Below are 20,848 nucleotides of genomic sequence, written 5' to 3'. Positions count from 1 at the left end.
GTCCTCCATTGTTGTTTCGGATTTTCCCTCCGCTCCTACGTCGTAATCACGTCACTACTAGAGCAAGCTCCTGATTGGTTAACGCGGCGCGAAATTTCGCCAAAGTTCAGATTTTTCAACTAGCGCGTTTCGCGCGAATCGCGAGTTTCGCGCGTCAAACGCCCGAAACGCTCAATTCGCGCCGCGTCATTCGCGCGAATCGCGTCATTCGCGCCGCGCGCATCGCGGCGCATTCGCGCGAAACGCGCCGCAGGTTGTCTATTCGCGTCTTTGCATTGACTTAACATTGAAATCACTCGCGCCAGACGCTCATTTCGCGTCTGGTGTGAACGCACCATGAGAGGTTGAACTAGGTATTGCAGTCTAAATTCAAAATATTGGAGAGTTTTTTTTCTCCCGGCCCCTCCTCCTCAGACTTGATGCACACATAGGTTGTCAGATTGATGACACAAACAGGAACGAGCACACTTGACGATGAATGAAATGACATACGTTGACTGTAGCATTGTTTTTCAGATAAACAAGTATGTTAACTTAGCATGTTTCTTAAATATCTGCAAACATATCATGGTATTTTTATGCTTTAGTAGAGTCAAAATCTTACATACAGCACCTTTAATCTTGTGAAAATGAAGTTCTCTTATGGGGTTATTTGGGGTTTTTTTCGATGCAATTTGTGTATAAAAACAGGGTGACATTTGAACTTCAAGATGCACGTCAATGATAAATGTATAATCTTTGCCTTCATCTATGAAAATTAGCCCAGCTTAATAGGGATTTTTTGTATTTTTTTATGCAATTTTGTGTAAAATAAGGGTGACATTTGAACTTTAAGATGCGCGTCAGTGAAGAATGCATAACTTTTGTCTTTATCTATGAAAATTAAGTCCGCTTGATGTATATTGCTGTTAGAACTGCTGTTATTTCATCTTAAAGTTGCTGATGAAACCTTGTGGGGGAAAAAAGTCTCTCTCATTTTTCAGCCATAACTCAAAGATCACAAGCTGGCTGGACCCAAGGACTCAGGGCAAAGAGATTGTCAGCAAGACGGAGTGTAAGTGTATATGTGTGCATGTGTGTGTGAGCTTGGCTCCTCTCCACTTTTAACCTCCAAACATACTCTCACTCTCTCTGCAATCTTCACACAAAGATTAATGACAAACATTCCTGGAGCCATTTAGTCTTTCTCTCACGCCTTCATCATATCTCTTGTTTCCTTTGCCTTTCAAACCTTATCCATGATTCCCTCATATCTCTCTGCTCGCTTTCTCCTCTCATCTCTCTTTTTCCTTTAATGTTATCTATCACTCAAAGCACGCTCTTTACGATTTGAGAAGGTCATGTCTGCTATCCCTTCTGACCCGAGTGATCTTCAGAAGTCATTATGTCTGTTAGAATGCACACGTGTACGAAGCCCACGTGTGCGAATACATTTATGTGCATAAATATCTAAATTTAACCATGGGAAAAAAGTTTTAGAAATGTAAGTAGTGTGTAGCTTATGCAGTATACTGCCTACTATTGTGAAACCATATACATTTTGCGGGTTTAAGAAGTAGTATGCTACATTTTCACATGACTTCTTCACATTGTGTGTTTAATTAAGCGGTTGCAGTCCAGTTAAAATGCTGGAAGTAAATGTGGTTATTTTGAATATTTAGATGCAATTTTGAAAGAAACAAAATATTGTTTGGCAGTCTGTTCAAATACTGAGTGAAACAAAATGAAAGAATAAAAGTGGAAAAAAACAACATCTAATATTTGTGGGTATTTTGTCACTTTAAATTGGAAGTCAACTTAAGTGCATTGCATTGTGAGTACAGTATCCTCACAATGTGCTCTGTCCTATGCGGCACATTTTGCCAGTACTGCACATTTTTACTCTAGAATATAAAAAGTGTGTGATTGAACAAATACACTGAGTATAACTAGTATAACCCACATCCCAGCAGATGGCACTGTTGTTTAGCAGTCAGCTTCATCCTGAAACACTGTAATATAGGCGTTTAGGCATTTAAGGCCTTTAAGGCATTGTTTAAACTCTGTTGACTTACCATCCCATGTTTAGATACTTACGTTGTTTGTTGTGTGTGTGTGTGTGTGTGTGTGTGTGTCATTTAGTACCTGCATTCACAGACCAACCATCTGAATTGAAGGGCTATTCCATACACACCCGCCTGTCGAAAGGGCCTCGTGGGTTTGGCTTTAACATTGTGGGTGGCAGTAGACCTCGAGAGTTCCTGCAGGTGTACAGCGTCACCCCTGGAGGCCCGTCTGCACTCAAAACAGGTGGTTTAACGCAGTGTCCTTAACAAAAAAAAAATAATACTAATAACACAAATGCAACTCGCACTGTATTGCACTAACCACATGAAAAACTAAAAACAAATTATAGGACCTAAAATTAAAACTTTTAAATTCTAAACTGTTTGCAATACGTTCCAATGGTGGGTGAATTGAGGTATAAATATTTCTTAATGGCCATGTAAAAATACTGTATCTTTATTATTATTAATATATTATTATTCAGTAAAGCTGTTTCTATTATATTTAAAGGAAAATGACCTTATTTTATGTTAAATCGCTCATGTCTTTCCTCAGTAGGACACCTTGCACAGGCATATTCAGGAATATTATGATGATGATGATTCAGTAAAGCTGTTTTTGTTATTTAAAAGGCAAAAATTACATAAAATAGTTTTTTAATGTTAAATTACTTATGTCTTTCCTCAATAACGACACTTTGCACAGGTGTGTTCAGGAAGGCATAAGCTATAAATGAGATGTATGTAAATGAAATTGAATGTTTTCATTAGGCTACTTTTATTCTAATTTCACAATGAGAACAATTAAAAATTTGAATCGAAATTTGGTTAAATGAAAAACAAAAAGAATTGAGTATTTTCCTGCATGCCGCATTCATATTACCCTGGCAGCATGAGTATTCTCTTTTGGAAACTGCTAAGTGGCTTCTGCTTTTTGCTGCTTTTGTATAAATCTGCAGTACAGGAGATGGCACTTCGATGGTCAGTTCTTTAAATATTTATAGATTTATGACAGATATAATAATATAATAAAACACATAGATTTTTGCAGGGGGCTCTTAAGGACGTTGTGAATCATATATGATGTAATGGTACTGCTGACTTTAACATCCTCTTTTTATGCTTAGAAGACAAAAGGCCCCATAGGTCTGGATTAAAGATCATTTATAGATGGCAGAAAAACCAGGGGAGAGAAAAGGATCGAATGGATAAAAGATAGATTTTACCACAAGAGCATGAGCTGTTTGCTTTTCTGCTCTGCCTATCCTTTAATCTATCCCCCCAATCCTCACTTTTATTTTAGACAGGAAATCCCTAGACACTCTCTCTCTCTCCCACTCTCTCTCGATTAGATTAGTGTGAGAGTGTGTGTGTGTGTATTTGGTGATTTGGAGGGTCTCATGGTTTGAATCTGCTCATCCTCTCTTAATCCAGTTGGGCCTGTAGGTTTTAATCTGCTTGTCTCTTACACACAACACTGTCCTCTCACGTGTACTAACAAACCCACACACACACATGGACACACTCACTTATCCTTAAATGGGTCACATCGTACCTTAAAAAAAATCCCCTGTGATTATAATTTTTGTTCCAGAATAAAATAATTTTTAGTTGAAAAAAGTTGTCGATTGATTTTAGTTATTATTTATTTTATCATGACCATTTTCACCCTCTCTGACCCACAAAACAATGTGTCAGACAAACTCTTTAGGCCAGACAGTAATGATCAGGGACCTTGTTATAACAGCCTTCATCCTCCCCTTTCAAACATTAGTTTCAATAAATTGTCTTTTTCGACTGGCAGGAAGTTACAGCAGGTTTTCATTGTAGACTGACCTTCTTAAACTTACAAGATTAAGGAAATTTTGATTTCTCATTTTATCGCCACTTTCAGGGCAGTTGTTAGGGGCAGCCCAATGGTTAGAGAGTCAGACTTGTAACCCGAAGGTTGCGGGTTTGAGTCTCAGGTCCGGGAGGGTTTGTCGGTGGGGGTAGTGAATGACCAGCACTCTCTTCCACCCTCAATACCACGACTGAGATGAGACCCTTGAGCAAGGTACTGAACCCCCAACTGCTCCCCGGGTGCCGCAACAATATGGCTGCCCACTGCTCTGGGTGTGTGTGTTCAGTACTGTGTGTGTGCACTTACTGTAGGATGGGTTAAATGCAGAGCACAAATTCCGAGTATGGGTCACCATACTTTGCCACACGTCACTTCACTTCATGATTGCTTATGATTTCCAATCATGTAAAAACAAATGACAGAAATGTTTTTCCCTCTGTCTTCTCTCTTCTCAGCGGACATCCTAGTGTACATCAATGACTCTTGTGTGCTGGGTCTGTCCCATAAAGAAGTGGTAGAAATGCTGAAATCTGTCCCCATGGGTCACAGCGTGGACGTGGTTCTCCGTCGAGGTTACCCCATGCTCTACAACCCTGATGGCTGCCCCAAAACCAGCCTCTCCTCACCTTCTGACCCAACCAGCACCAACTCTGCAGCCCCCGGTTCTGCTCAAACCCAGGTCCAACATCCCGATGGACACCAGCCTGGCTTGGTGAACCTCAACCGCTCCATGTCCCACCACAACAACTTCTACCCCCGCATGCAGAAAGAGTCCTTGGATGCTAATGGGAACACAGCACCCCAGCCTTCATACTCAATGGCCAATGGAAATGGAGTGGGCGTGCCCGGGGGACTTTAGGGATGGGGGCGATGCCTTCTTCAAATGCCCTTCCTCCATTAGAGCGGATGAGCTCCAGTCATAGCGATATGGAGGTCAGCTCATTTGTCACACGCAGGTAACCAGAATGACATTTCAGACTGGTTGAGTTATTATCATTTTTATTAATAAATAACCATGTTCATTCATGATTGTGATCATGTTTGTAATAATAATAAAATGTTAACCGTTGTTATTACTACTGTTGTTGTTAATAATAATAATTATCATTAATGAACATGGTGGTAATAATCAGAGTTGGGTATTACACGTTACACAGTAATGTATGTTAATGTAATGTTCTAGTAATGTAATGCATTACATTTTAAATTTGTGAAATTTGATTACAGTTACTAAAGTCAATATAATTATGTTACTTACATTACAAATGTAGTGTTTAAAAAAAATTGTGTGCCTTTTAAAATCACTTGCATTTTTACAGAGCCACACACGACATGCAAGAAAAAATAAATAAATAAATTGTGCGCACAATTTATAAATCGAGGGAACGAAATAGTATGTCGTGCACATGATTTAGCTACTATTTTTTCCTGCATGCCATTTGCGGGGCTCTGTAAATTTTTTCCTGATAATAGCGAAAAGAACTTAAAATGCTCTGCCATTTTTGATCATATATACAAGTGTAATACACCACTTGAATCTGTATATGGTCTACTTATATTCGTGTACACGCATAATATCAACAAAGGATTGTTATTTTGTAAAATAAAGAAAATATACAGGATATGCTTTCAGCTGTCTCAGTCTCCGCAAACCTCTTTCTGAAACATGTCACTAAAATTTTAAACACAGTTAAGCCAGCATACACATATACCCTACACTCAGCAAGCAATGTCATATATATAACACTGTATAGGCACATTTTTCATTGTTATGCAGGTTTATACTAAGAATGTTAAATTTTAGAAGTGGATTAAATCTTTAAGTCAAGTTGCTGTTTTCATACCTTTAATATTTTACAGTCAATATTAAATTACTGAAAGAACTACAATTTTCACTTTGTAGTGTATTTTTTTTTTTAGGTTTGATATGTTTTCACAGTAACTTGAAAGTAAAGTAATTAGTAATTGGATTACTTTTTACATGCAGTAATCAGCAATGTAATCAAATTACAGTTTTCAAGTAATAATCAGTCATTTGTAATCTATTACTTTTTTTGAGTAACTTACCCAATGCTGGTAATAATATTAATAAATAATAACAATATAAACATTTTTGTTCATGATTATTAATAATAATTATCATTTAAAACTAGTTTGTGATATTATTATTATTATTATTATTATTATTATTATTATTATTGTTATAACCATGTTTATTAATAATGAGGATAATTATTATTAATAATTATCATTAATGAGCACAGTTAATAATAATAATAATAATATCATAACCATGTTCAATAGTAATAATAATAATTATTATTACCATATTATTGATATTATTAAAAACTCTAATAATTAATACGAATAAATATTATTATTATTATTATTAATGATAATCATTAATAAAATTAATAAAACTTTGTTATAATAATAATATCATGACCATGTTCATTAATGAATATTATTACAGTACTATTATGATTATAATTTTATTGTTATTGATGCTGTTCTTTTCACACAAGAATTTATTTCTTCCACTCTTCATCTAGAGCTTCCCTTGTCCGAAGCTACAACAACAACTCTCTTCCAGCTCCTTCTCACCCCCATTATAGTTCCAAGTCTTCCGAGAGTGATCTCTCCTCTGCTGTGCTCCCTCTGCCCCAGCCTGAGGTGGGTCCTACCGCCCCGCCAGGAGCACCCAGCACCCAGCGGCCTTCAATGCCCCAAACATCTCTTGCTGTTGCACCCCCAACCGAGCACCCACCCTGTGGTTTCAATGGGTGTCCAGCCAACAATCCCCCGCGACCTCTTCCAGGTGGCCTAGGGTCACCTGGAGCCCCAGTTGGGGTAGGCTGCGGGGGAGGGGGTGAGCTGGTACCTGTGGCCTTGGGCAGGAGTGAGGGAGGGGGTATGGCTGGGGGGCAGGGAGACTGGTTCTTATCTGGGGGGCAGGGAGGGCAACTGGCGGTGGTGAAGAGAGTTTGGGACAGACGACAGTGCCACTCCCTACAGCCAGGGGACGCTATTATTAAAATCAATGGCGCTGATGTACAGAGCCTCAGCTTTGCACAGGTAATTCATTAACTCTTTGGGTCTCTTACTGAAGCTTTTCCCTCATTAACCTTCCATATTTGAATCCTTTTATATTAATTTTTTTTTATTTGAACAGGTGCAGCGAGTGCTGCAAGAACATACCAAACAGGGTGAGGTGGTCTTACTGGTTTACAGAGGAGGTGAGTGTCCTCCACACTGTCTATGAATAAGTTGTTTATAATATTCCATATAAAAAACAAAAAACAAACAAAAAAAACCATAAGAATTGTCCACTTTGATTTCAAGTTCACTTTACAATTTTGTTTTATTTAATCTAAATAAATGACTAAAAATCATAAATGCTACACGTGAATTTAGGCATCACAACTTTATTATTGTTTAGTGTGAAAAATGATTATTCATCGCAATATTACATTAAAATTGTTGAACATTTGTTTTTATTAATAATGAATGTTTTATTGGTATATTAACAATGTCTATAGCAATTAAGAATAATAGTGCAATTGCATACAACCCATAGATAAAAAACAAAACAAAAAAAACAACCAACAACGAAATAAACCAACCAAAAATGAAATAAAAACTAAAAAAAATATGAGCAATATGTTAATTATAACACTATGGTGGAAAACTGAAGTACAGACAAATGTCTAATATAAATATATAAAACTAATACATATATAAGTAGGGTGTGTTAAATTATTGCTTTTAAAGATTTAATTTATGTTAGCTTTATATCAAAGGTAATCTATGTAATAATGCTCATACCATTAAATAATTTTTTTACACTTATTTTCAGATAACCGATATGCGATAATATAAATATATAAGTATATATATATATATATATATATATATATATATATAATATTGTTGTCCAAATACATAAAAATTTATATATATATAATTTTTTTGTTTTGATTTTTTTTGTCCAAACTGTACATATCTGCCATATGGATATCACCTTGACATAGTTACTATCGATAAACTCCTGAATGTAATGTAGAAACTTAAATTTTCTGTGAAGCTGCTTTGCAATCATTATCCTGTTCTCTCCCAGGTTCTCTTTGTTCCCCAGGCTCCCCAAATGCCTATAAGAGACCTCCTCCCTCCCTGGGCACCCCTGATCTGACCTCGCCCTCCTCCGATGGTGCTGTGCCCAGCCAGAACACCCTCTCTCCCTCCTCGCCCTGCGGTGACCTCCCCAACCTGGTCCAAAGCACCAGCTTCCTGGACTCAGTGCCTGTGACCCTGACCCTAGAGCCCCGGGACTGGATAGGAGTCGAGGATGGACCTGCTCAGTGGAGCCGTACTGCTCCCTCTAATCTCGGCGCATTATCCAAAAGCCATGTAGACACGAGGGGACCGATCTCTTCCAGAGCGATGGAGGTGGAGTTGAGACGGAGACCAGGAGAAGGATTCGGGTTTGTCATCGCATCCCAGGATGTAATGAATGGAAGTAAGTACAGACTGGGCATGACCTGCATTTATGATTTCTGGCCAGTGGATGTGACCTTGTGACCTTTGTTTTATCTCTGGTTATTCTGGAATTTGAAAGCCAAAAATGAACATTTTATACATGAATTCAACATAATTTTTTATCAAAACCAGGGTTCTGGAAATATATATTCTACTTTCTGTCTGCATAAAGTAATTATCACAGAGTAATAGAGTATATAATACTGCTTTGTTCCATGTTTAGAGGCCAGGTGAATCGTGAAAAAATACCCCTCTAAGCATGTTGGTCATCTGAGTCATGTCATTATGCAATAAGCATGTGCACAAAAAAATCCCTAATCGGCAGACTAATTATGATTTCTTTCACTTGATTTGAGGCTTTGCTGATTTGAGGCTTTCGCTCTATTTTTAAGATGTTTCCAGTTGTTTTTAATTAGCCATAAATGTACATGTATGATTTGTACCTCACTACTCTAAACATTGAGGGGTAAAGTTCATATTATAAATGTTAGATAAGTTAAAGTCCAAATGAGGTCATAGTTTGTGTCCAGCAGTTCTTGTATTTGTTAAACAAAGAATGGAAGAGTTTCCTGATTGTGCAGTTTTTTCTGTTTTCTTTTCTTTTTTTTGTGCATTGCCCTTTGTTCAGTTGTTTAGTAGTTTGGAACATGTTCACTGTTATTTGGGTCTTATTGTTTCTTCTGTAACACGGAGATTTGCAAGAAAGAACCATTGATGTTTATGATTTTGTTACGATTAAGTTTACGTAGCTACAGTACTTCACAGAACCAAATGTTTACATAAACATTTCTAGACAGTGCATCAGACATAAAAATTCAAATGCATCCTTTTTAATTCAGTGTATCTGACATAAAAATCCATGCATCCTTGCTGAATACAATTATTAATTTTTATATGAAAAAAAAATCTTAGCCCAAACTTTTTAACAGGAGTGTGTCATGTGTGTATTGTTAGACATCCCAATATATGGTTTAAATATCACACACTTCCCTTCTCATGATGCTTGTTTGCGAAAGTATTCAGTATAGTATTAAATCACTCTTATTTGCTTTCACTCACCATTCCTCCCTCCCTCCCTCTCTCTCTCGCTCTCTCTCTGCAGTCTTTCACCCTCTCCCCCTCTCTCTTTTCCTCAGTTCAGTTTTGTCAGTGCAAGTGTCCTCAGTGTCTCTGCTCTAAAGTGGGGGGAAAAGCACCTGAACAGTTCTTCTTTTCTCAATTTCCTCACTGTTTTGTAATATTATATGTAGATTAAAGTCTCAGTGTCAGGAATTCTCTGGATTTGAAGCTGGATTGAAGCTGGATCAGGACAACATGCTGGAAAGGCTTCAGTCTGCCCTGAAAACTGTGAAGGACGTGAAACGTAAATACTATCTTACCTCTTATGGACTCTTATAATATCTGTATTCTGCTTAATTATTGACCTTGGTATTGTTTACTTTACAAACAAACAAATTAATTATCTTCAGCTGTATCAGGTTTAGCTGTGATTTTGTTTGTTTGACCTGAGACATGGTGTATTCAGGTGCATGGGAACAGTTCGTTCATGTCAGAAAGAACAGGATGTATGTTTTGCGTGTGTTGCATTGTATCCGTAGTCTTTGAACTCTCCAGGATAGTTCTTCTGAAGTGCTTCCCTTCTCATTATATCTGGGTACTTTTCATACTCGTCCTGGAGCTGGGGTTCACCTGGGCTCTCACGTTCCTGAAATATTTCCAGTAGCAGTTCCGATGAAAGGCTTAATTCTTCTGTGATGTGTTGGACAAGTGAACAAAGAATCATCCACACAGTAGAAGGGTCCAAATTTCTGCTTATAGACTTCAATAGCTATGAACAGAAAAAACAACAACTTTGAAGCATAATAAAAAATATCATTAACATTCACAAAAATGTGTCAAAAAATACCACGTTTTTTGTTCATTTGTTTTTTTTTTTTTTTTTTTTTTTTTTTTTGCACATAAAACCATAGTATTGCCCTATTTTTGGCCATAGTTGTCTCTTCATCACAAAAACTTCCCTGTTAGTACCATGGTACAATGATGTACCATAGTATTTACGTGGTACTAGCTGGTGTTTTCAACAATACCCTGGTACTGCCATGGTACAATTGTGAATGTTGAAAATACTTTGTGAAAATACTTGGTAAATAATGTTTAACATGGTGCCTTGATATCCTTTGGACATGGTATCATTGTATTACCATGTTTTTCTTTTCCATTGCAAAAAAAAAAAAAAGTACTGTGGTATTACTATAGTACAATGATGATATCACATGGCAATAGTATAGTAAAATAAAAATAAAACAACTAAAATAAAATAACAATAACATTTAAATGCCACTCCAAAAACACAAAAAACAACCAAAGCCCATGGCACCATGGTATTAATAGTTTTTAGTATTCTTTGGCCATGGTACCGTATCTTTTGTTTAGTTTTTTGGATAATCTACCATGGTATTCTTTTAAATCTGTTGCAGTACCATACCATGACACATGAATATACTGTAGTATCTATATTTATATTTTTTGCCTGTTACATTATTACTGTTATGAGCAGCTCATCCTGAATATCTTATCATGTGTGTGAGCTTATCTTCATGAGTTCATTTTTAGGGAATGTGTAATGTGTGTGTGTGGAACAGAGAAAGTGAGAAACACTGCATGCTCATTCCAGTTGTGCTCAAGACTGTCTGTATTGTATCTGTATCCTGTCTTTGTGCAATATCTTTAAGGTGTCCTCTTATGCCTGTTTACATTTTTCAGAGGAACAAGTTGTTCTAGGGTCAGCTGATGCTGATTGGTGAAGCTTAGCCGTGTTATCAGTCATCGCAAGTTGTGGATCATTGGTTGAGCATATTTTCTCAATGTCATGTGAGGATTTGCATTGTTAATTTTTACATATTTATACGCCAGGACTAATAAGCTGGATAAGATTAAATATTAAACAGATGGTTGGTTTTGCATCTTTATCCCCAAAGGGATGCAAGCATGCTTGATGTGTATGTTTGGACGTTTATGATGCATTTTGTTTTGTTGGACATGTGTTGTGGATCACTTTAGATAGAATGTGTGTGATCAGTTCAGACAGTGCTGGACACTCTAAGGCTGTGTCAGATAATGCATCATTTGATGTTGTTTACAGCAATGTTGGGATTGTTTGTTTCTGCAGGGTCAGCCTGATGTACAGTAAAAGTAGTGTTGTTGGACTGATGCTCAGTCACCGTTAGCTTTAATGCTGTGATCTCCAGCTGTGTGTTTCAGCTCTGTGATGTGTACTTGTATGTTTTCTTTCCCGCTTGTTTTTGCTCACAGTGTTTTTAAAGATAGATAATTATTAATACGTACTTGGTCACTTGTTGTTAAGTAGATATTTTTATCACATGAGGATGAGTAAATTGTGTCAGAATTTTATGGATGGACTTTATTTTTTTTTTTATGAAAATGTTTATTAATCATTTACTCGCTGGTCACTCAAGGGTATTGTCAGTGCATTAAGTATACAAATGTTAGAAAATGAGGGAGTAATCATAGTTTTGAGGTTAAGGACCTTGGGTTGTTAAACAGTCCCATAAACTGGACAACGATTCGGGAACAGACTAAATGTCTATATTTCTGAATTTTTTCATGTCTAAACTGCTAAAAGTAAAACTTTAATGTTGGGGTGATTTTATTATAAGCATAACTAAAGCTTAAGTATGTAAATTCAAATGGAATAACAAAAAAGTACAGATTGTTTTAAAATATATTTCCTCAAATACTCCCCCTCTCTCCAATTGGCTGGCTAATTAGATAGCCGCACCCCCAACTCACACTATTGGATAAAATATTGACAGGTTGGTTGAAACATTGTTTTGAAAACACTTATTTAGATAATCAACCTAAAGTTTAATTAAAGCTTAAGTCTGTCAATTTTTACAATTTCAAAAATACTGTTTGTGTGACAGTTTTTGATTTACTCAAAAACTTGCCCTCTCTGCCATTGGCTGGCTGATCAGATGGTCCTGCTTCAAGCCAACACTATTGGTTGAACTCTTGTCGGGCTGATTGGAATGTTCAAACAGAACAATGTTTTGAAAGTATTTTTCTGTATATGCATCTGCATAAGAAATGGAAATAGGGAAAAGTATATTAACATAAAGACTATTCAGCTTTAATAATAACAATAACAACAACAACAGAAGCCCATAGGAGTTCACCAAAAGTCAAGTAAGCATGCGCGTGTGGGTTTTTCTGACATGTGACAAAAGGTCATAATCTCGGCATGAGTTCTTCTGTTCTCTACTCTGCATGAGAATTTTTGTTAGAGTGCTGCAGCCATCCACTCTCGACCCCTGCCTGAACTCGGCTTCCACAACACGCAAAACCTCTGTTCTTCCCGCCGAACCCTGTGGTGTGTGTAAAACTAGCCTAAAACTCTCACACGGCTCATTGGCTCGTGGTTCAGTGGAAATCAGCCCAGACGTGAAATAACATAAGCTCATGAATAAAAGTGGTGGTGAAAAGAAACAAGGTGTTGTTTAAAAGTTCTGAAGCGTGACCCAGTTATTCCTCACGTTTAAAGAGTAGTTAAAGTTTCACCAATGCTTGTGATGTGCACCGTTTGTGTCAGTGTTGAATTGTTGAAGTATTAGAATTATTGAAAGTCTTTTTGTGTTAAAAATCAATATCTAATAATTTTTTGCTCTATTACTATTAGTTATATAGTTATATATATACTGTATATATAATTTTCTAAAGAAAGTGGAGCTTTAGAAAGAGCTTTAGAAAGCATGCACGTATTTCTCTGTGTGATTCATAATAATGTGGATTTCTAAGATTATGGGAAGTGTTTGATTATAGTTATGTAACAAACACTATATACCTTTATGAATCCGAAATACTCTGATGTTCAGTTACTACAAATCCCAAAGGACATTTCTCTTTCTTTCAGACAGCTGGGTCAGAAACAGCTGTACCGCTCTATTTATCCCTGTTATTTATCTCTTTATCTCTGTTTTCATGAGGGAGACTCTTATGAAATTACATAACCCCCCCGTGCCATGTTAATAAAATGCATCCTCACTATAAACACAATAACAATTTTAATGTGTTTGCTCTGTGTCCACTTCTATAAATAACCTATAGAACAATACGCTCATTAACAAAGATGTTTTACACACTATGAATAATGCATTAATGTTTTTTGAATTATGTAGGTTTGGTAATAATTGGCAGCACTTAACAATGTGGTATGTGGGAGAACATTCTCGTCCAGCACAACACACTTCACATGACACTGAACACACACTCCCCTGGGCTTTACTGATTCTCTACACACACAGGATTATTTCATTAAACAAAAGATCATAATTTATTCAACAACCAATATTCTCATCTTCAACTTTGTGGATCTGTTACTGTGATCAGAAACAGAATTAGCAGAATTTTTCTACCACTTTTTTAACATGCATTTAAAAAATTGATACGGTGGATTTCCATCTTAAAAATGGGGTAAATTCCATTTTACTTCAACTATTAAACACCACATCACACATATTGTACATGAAAAGGTTTCTGTGTAGCTTGTTTTAAATGTGTATTTCATCTCTCTGACTCCTGTATGTTTGATCTTGTGGTACAGTATGTAGTGATTTCTCTCTGAGGTTATTAGGAAAGTGCATACAGATCAGATACTCTTTTAGTAGTTGAACTGAAGTGCTGGTTATACTAGTTTGTAAGTCCTGTTATGTTAATCCAAGAGCTTGTCAGATCATAGAGGTGTTCTCAGACTTACAGTTAAGGAAGCTTCAGGACTTTCTTTATAGATCTAAAAAGGGCTTTCATGTTGTGAGGAAGTGTTTCTTGGCTTAAGCTTGAAAGACACAGCAGGTTTTTTCTTTTATGACATGCTGATACAGTATGTTTATTCAGTCTGCTGCCCCCTGCATCAAGGAAACACTGTTTGTGTCATTCATTTCCTATTAATATACAATCAGGGCTTGTACACCTTTGTGGTTCTGCAGTTCCCTCAACAAAGTGGGAGGCTGAAATGCATAGAATCCCAGTTGACATACTCTGTGTTGAAGTACACAAAGTTTGTACCTACAGCTTCAAGCTTTTACACTTGAAAAGGTGCTGTAAGCTGTCACCTTTGACCTAGATAGCATATGGGGCCATTCAAAGGCTAACAGAAACTGTTTCAGACCTATTGTCATTTTTACATGTACTGCGCGCTCTTGGTGGTTTCCCCCCCACAAGTGCACGATCAATACAAACAGGTCAATATAATAGCCAAGAGTGCTAAGAGTGTGTTTGGGAATGTCTCCGTAGCTAAAGATGCACACTTCCCTGCTAAACGACATTTGCCACAGGAGCTGAGGAGCCATTAGATTAGGAAATGCTGACAAATAAAACTGAGGTGTGCCCACCAAAGGCTATGTTTATTAGATCAAAAATATTAAAAACAGTAATATTGTGAAAGGTTAATGCAATTAAAAATGTAATTTATTCCCAAGTGGCAAAGCTGAATTTTCAGCAGCCAATTCTCCAGTCTTCAGTGTCACATGATCATTCAGAAAGCATTTAAGTAATTTAAGGAAAAATTGTTCTGCTCATTTTTGATAAATAACAGCTCTTGTCTGTGGAAATACATGCTTCTCTTCTTCTATTCTTAATCATGTCCTTTTAGCCTCTTTCTTTTTTTGGGGTTGGGGGGTGGTTTTCTCTTTTATGAAAACTTGCATGTCAGTCTAAATTTGGTGTGTTTATGTGCCTTTCATTCTCACATCATTGCAGAACCATCTCCCAACAAAAACGTACATGGAGCAGAATGCTTAAGGCAACAGAACAGTATTTCAGTCTGCTGTCTGATGTTTTATGTCTCTCTCTTTTTTCTTTAATTGACTGTCTCTGTGTAACATGATGGCAAGTGCTCAGGGTAATTGTACGCAGGTCTTTGAGATTACAATCTTGGCAACCAACCTCTTGTTTGGCCAAGAGTGAAAGGCTGAATAATGTGGACAGACGAGGTTGGAGTGGAACAAAACACATCATACTCAAAGCGTCTTTGACAAACAATAGGCTACACAGGGTGAGTACAGACCCATCAAAGGACAACAACAGTGAAACTTAGGACACACTGAGGAGAAGACAATAATTAAAACACAGGTGTACAATAAACATGATTGATGCATATGATTTCTATGTTATCTAGCAGATGGAACAGTTTATTCTGGTGAGTTATAGCAGGTTTGTTCTTTTTGAGAGGACGACTCCTTTGTAAAATGTGAAAATGTGTGGAACAATGCCTTTTTCCCCCTCTAGTGTGATGGAGAACATGTCAAAATAAACGTTTAAATGAACAATGGCACACACAGTGTTTATTCCTTTCATGTAGAGGTGTGAGTCCTAGTTATGTCTTGGTAGATATGGATTTCAATCATTCTTTCCTACGGAATTCAGAACACAATATGCAGTGTTTAAAGAGATAGTTCATCAAAATAAAAACTTTGTCACTATTTACTCACCCTCATGTCATTTAAATTTTTCTTTTCTATGTAACTTTGTTTTTTTAGGAATGTGGTAGTTTTGTGTGAGGAACAGATTAAACTTGAAGTCATTGTTCTGAAATAAAAGTCAAAATGTTCATTTTTGAGTGGGAAGAAATAGTTCATTCCAAAAAAACAAAAGAGTAATAATTTGCTCATCTTTATGATGTTTTTTTCAAAACTGATTGAGGTTTTTAGGTGAACTGTTTCTTTTAAGATCTTCAGCGTGGACTGTGAGTTGTGCTGTAATGCAACTGCTGAAGCTTTGAGATTTGTACATAATCACTTTGCACATAATCTATTCAGTAATAAAATGAATCGTCATGTGGCTGTCTCTAGGATTTCCAGTAAGGTCCAGAATGTCCCATGGGTATGTAAACATGAAAGTGAGGAGTTTGTTCAGTGTTCTCTCAGCTGTATAACCAGCTTTTGATTCAGTGATTCATACAGTTCATTTAGAACTAAATGTGCCCCTTTCTATCATCACATCATGCTTTACCAAATGGAAAAAAAATATTAAGTGACCCATTATAAAGTAGAAAGAATTTAGTTTTATTTGCATGGAAGAGAGGTTGAATATCTCTCTTTCTTTCTGTCTCTTTTTTCTCTTTAGCCTCGTCTCTAGTGTCTCACAGGTTTGTGACGGTGCGACGGGGGAGCCCAGCAGCACGCAGTGGTCAGATCCAGCCGGGGGATCAGCTGGAGGCCGTGGAGGGCAGATCAGTGGTCACGCTGCCTCACAGAGACCTCGCACAGATACTGCGTAGAGCCGGCAACACACTCAGACTCACCATTATACCACGCTCTCACACTAGTAAGCACACGGCACTCATACTATGCTCTTAATTTCACTTTTTTAAATTATATTGTGAGTTTTTAAAAAGAGGTATGTTTGTTCATACACTACCGTTCAAACGTTTGGGGTTGGTAAGATTTTGAATGTCTTTGAAAGAAATTGCTTATGCTCATCAAAGCTGCAATTATTTGATCAAAAAGACAATAAAAATGATAATATTGTGCAGTGTCACATGATCCTTTAGAAATTCTTTTTGAAAATCATGCTGTTGTGCTGCTTAATTTGATTAAAATATGCATATATAGATTTTTTTCAGGATTCTTTGATGAATAGAGTGCTTGAAAGATAAACGGCATTTATTTGATATATAAATGTAAAACTCTTCACTGTCATTTTTGATGAATTTACTGCATCCATCCTAAATTAAAGAATTAATTTCTTTTAAAATGTTTGAGTGGTTGTGTATATGCATACACATTTGTGTTTATTGTGTATATCTTTCATTTTGGTATTTGTTTAAAATATTTTTTATTCATTTTACTTTGTTTTATTTTATTTATTATATTCTGAATTAATGTTCTTTTTGCTAGACCTTTTGGTGTATTTTCCACAGTTTCCATGAGAGGGTGCTCGTGTAAAGACACTAAATAAGTGGTCTATTTTATTTTATTTATTTTCAGACAATAATCTGCCTGAGTACCCTGACTTTGATGCTGAGAGTCGGTTAAGAAAAGGGCACCGTGCCAAGCAAAAGGTGAGACTACATACATTTAAATGTGTTGTGGAATCATTTGTTCCATAGATTTTTTTTTTTTTTTCTTTTTTTTTTTTTTACGATCAGCCTCAAAACTTTAGGTTCAGATTCACACAAATGTGTAGTGAAAGTGCATCTCTGTAACTGGCCACCATTTTTAAACACATTGTTGATTTTAAATGCTCCTACAGTGTGATCATATTATTATTATTACAATTACTATTTAATGTACAAGGTCATATAAGCCGCATGAGTGTAGCAAGTTATCTGCAACTTTCCAGTATTTCATACCCTACACCACAAAGTTACTTATGAAAATGTCTCTCTCTCTCGACAGGATTCCCAGTATTATAGTGTTGATCTTGAGAGGGGGTCAACAGGGTTTGGTTTTAGTTTGCGAGGTGGAAGCGAGTATAACATGGGTCTGTATGTGCTCGGTCTGATGGAGGGTGGACCAGCCTCACGCAGTCAGAAAATACAGGTTAGTTTACACACATACACAAACTAACACACGTGCACTAAATTCATTTTATTAGGACACCAATGAATACAAGATTATGCTGAGGCATGCTAGGATTAGATTCTGTTGTTGACATTATGCTGAGTCACAGAGGGTTTTGCTGACTCATATTGCAGGTGAGTGATCAACTCGTGGAGATTAACGGAGACAACACAGCTGGAATGACACACAGCCAGGCCGTGGAGCAGATCCGAAAGGGAGGAGCCCGGATACACCTTGTACTGAAGAAAGGCAATGGATACGTTCCAGATTATGGTGAGACAGAGTAATGGAGAGGGTTTGAGAAATGTAGGTTTTGATATGAGTAATGGTCAACAGATGCCTGGAAATATTTTTACAAAAGTTCTGCTTCCCTCTGAAAGTTACCAGGTTTATATCTATAAATCAGATTTTTCTAATCAGGGCTATGGGCGGGTAAGAGGATATTTGAACCTCATGTGTTGAAATGATACATCCTCCCATGAAAACTTAGTGGAAAAACAAGGTTATGACAGACATTCAGGGCTTTTCCAAAAGCATTCAGGATATAAGCTCCATTCTTTGGTGCCACCCCCCCACCCCCCCGTTGGTCAGACTAAAGCTTCTTACCTATACTTTTTGCAACTCTGCATTGTTTATTTTCTTTTTTTTTACTTCTGTCTCTTGCTGTCTTTCAATACTTCATACTTTTGCTCTGTTTCTCTCTCTTGAACTCTCGTCCAGTGGAGCTTTCCAGCTTATCTCTTTGTATGACTAACTCGAAGCAGGGCGAGCCTTGCTTCTATGTCATCGGCCGGACAGAAAATATGCGGTTGGTAACAGTTCCTCGTTCCTGTTGGTTGTCATTTTGTGTTTCTTAATGTTCACTTAGAGATCACAGTTGTCATACTCCCTTCTACATTCTTCTTTTTCTGTTTCCTGTAACTAGGGGTATCATTATATATATAATATTAATTAATATAATTAATAAATATATTAAATAATACATATTAAATATACATATATATATTAATATTTAATTCTATAATAATAGTAATTATTATTATTATTTAATTTTTAAAAGTTTATTAAAAATTCACTTCTCAAAATTCACAGCAGTTTTTTTTTTTTTGTGTGTGTGAAATATTCTAAATCTGCTGTTTTTCTTTAAAGTTTGAATGGGCATGATGCTTTTGTTGTAACTGCTGCCCATTTTTTCAGTTAAATTGTGGCACTGATAAAGAACAATCATCGCAGAGATTCCCAAAGTCATCCCAATATTGATTTGAGATGTACTTTAGGTCCAAAATAACCATAAAGAACAGGTACCGGCAATTCCCTACCATAATAAAAAAAATTTAATGCAATAAAACACTAATGCAAAATTTACACTAACAAAGGACTGAGAAAAGCAGCAAACACTTTTCTCGCCCACCGCCTCCATCACAGACCTTTACTGAGGCTGAGCTAGCAGGGAATAACCCCACTAACCCATCATCAAACCAACATATTGGTTCATCACATGGTTGTGCCCTCATTCATCCACCCACTTCTCCATCATCCAACCCATATCTGACATCTTGTTTTGTAGTTTTTTTTGTAGATAATTTTTTTTATGATTCAGCTGTCTCTTTCTTCTTCTCAGACCGTGATACTGGAGCTGTTTCCCCCTCCTCACTATTTTCCAAAGAGCTGCGTATTGCTACAGTGGATCGCTCTCCTTTGAGGAGCAGCAGATGGGTGGATGACAGTGGACAAGAGAGGAGGGGGAAGGAAAGGAGGGAATCAGGGGGAAGGAGCAGAGGAAGAGGAACGGAGGAAAGCAAGCGGGCGTGGGCGGAGGATGGTAGTATGGCTGGTAGCTCCCGGTCGGCAGGAAGAAGGAGAGAGCAACAGATGCATTCACGGAGTTTACCCGGCACACTGAGGAGCCGAGAGGGGCCACGGATAGAAGAGGATCAGGACAACACACATGGGGGAAGGAAGGGAGAAGAGGAGCAACAACGAGGAAGACAAAAAAGTAAAAGCATTGGAAAGAGAAGAGGAAAAGTGAAGGATGTTAGTTCAGAGAGAGAGAATGGTCTCCCAACACACCGAGAGAAAGAGAGAGGAAGTGTCAGAAGAGAAAAGAGTGATCACAACAGAACCAGCACAACGGAGGTCACACAGCGCACACCTTTCTCCTTCCTCATGCCTTTGGACAATGACGATGATGATGGGTCGGGTGTAGAATCGGCTCACAGCTTCTCTGAAGTCAGTGTGTCTCTGCAGCCAGCATCGCATTTTCTGGGGACTCAGTGGCCCTGGATGCCATCAGCTCTCTACAGGCTCCTGGATCTCCGACAACAGCCCCGGGACCCTTGCTAGTCCCCAGCCCTCACAAGCTCTCTCAGGTTTTAGAGGAGAAAAGCCTGAGCCAGAATAAGGGAGGACTGTGGTTCTTAATGGTATCTCTTTAAAGGGATAGTTCACCTAAAAACTCAACCTCATGACGTTCCAATTCAGTATGACCATTTATAAGAATTTATTTATAAGAATTGTGGTAGTTGCACTTTTTCACACGTATGAATGGGTACTGAAGCTTTTAAGATTCAAAAAAGTTGCAAAAGCACCAAAAACTTTTAAAACAAATTCCAAACCATATTAAAACTATTCTTAAGAAAATAATCAATTAATCAAAAAAAGAAATTAAAAAAACGTTTTATGAATCTTTGCTACTTCTCTCATTAAATGCAAAGAGACCTAGATTTTAGTGACTAAAAGTGTTTTTTTGCGATTGAAATCATAATTTTAATAGGAATCCACACCATCTGGAATTTCATGTAAGACTGAAAGATTTCCCAATGTGTATTTGGCATCAACTTCAGTTG

At 37.1% G+C, this 20,848-nt stretch overlaps 1 protein-coding gene across 1 annotated transcript in view; it reads left to right on the top strand.

Moving 5' to 3' along the window:
• The window catches only part of LOC109076963 (membrane-associated guanylate kinase, WW and PDZ domain-containing protein 1-like), a 39,855-nt gene extending 19,418 nt beyond the window's left edge, over positions 1–20,437 (top strand). Inside the window, 13 exon segments of the mRNA XM_042763005.1 lie at positions 984–1,054; positions 2,122–2,289; positions 4,344–4,735; positions 4,738–4,844; positions 6,441–6,963; positions 7,061–7,124; positions 8,006–8,404; positions 16,564–16,764; positions 17,427–17,500; positions 17,838–17,981; positions 18,137–18,275; positions 19,624–20,280; positions 20,283–20,437. Coding sequence (XP_042618939.1) covers positions 984–1,054; positions 2,122–2,289; positions 4,344–4,735; positions 4,738–4,844; positions 6,441–6,963; positions 7,061–7,124; positions 8,006–8,404; positions 16,564–16,764; positions 17,427–17,500; positions 17,838–17,981; positions 18,137–18,275; positions 19,624–20,280; positions 20,283–20,437 — 3,094 coding nt within the window.
• Positions 20,438–20,848: the final 411 nt, after the last annotated feature.

The sequence above is a fragment of the Cyprinus carpio genome, chromosome A8 (assembly GCF_018340385.1).
Source record: "Cyprinus carpio isolate SPL01 chromosome A8, ASM1834038v1, whole genome shotgun sequence".
In the NCBI taxonomy this organism is placed as follows: Eukaryota; Metazoa; Chordata; class Actinopteri; order Cypriniformes; family Cyprinidae; genus Cyprinus; species Cyprinus carpio.
Note: the sequence above shows the minus strand (reverse complement) of the source record. Positions and strands in the feature narration are given on the sequence as shown.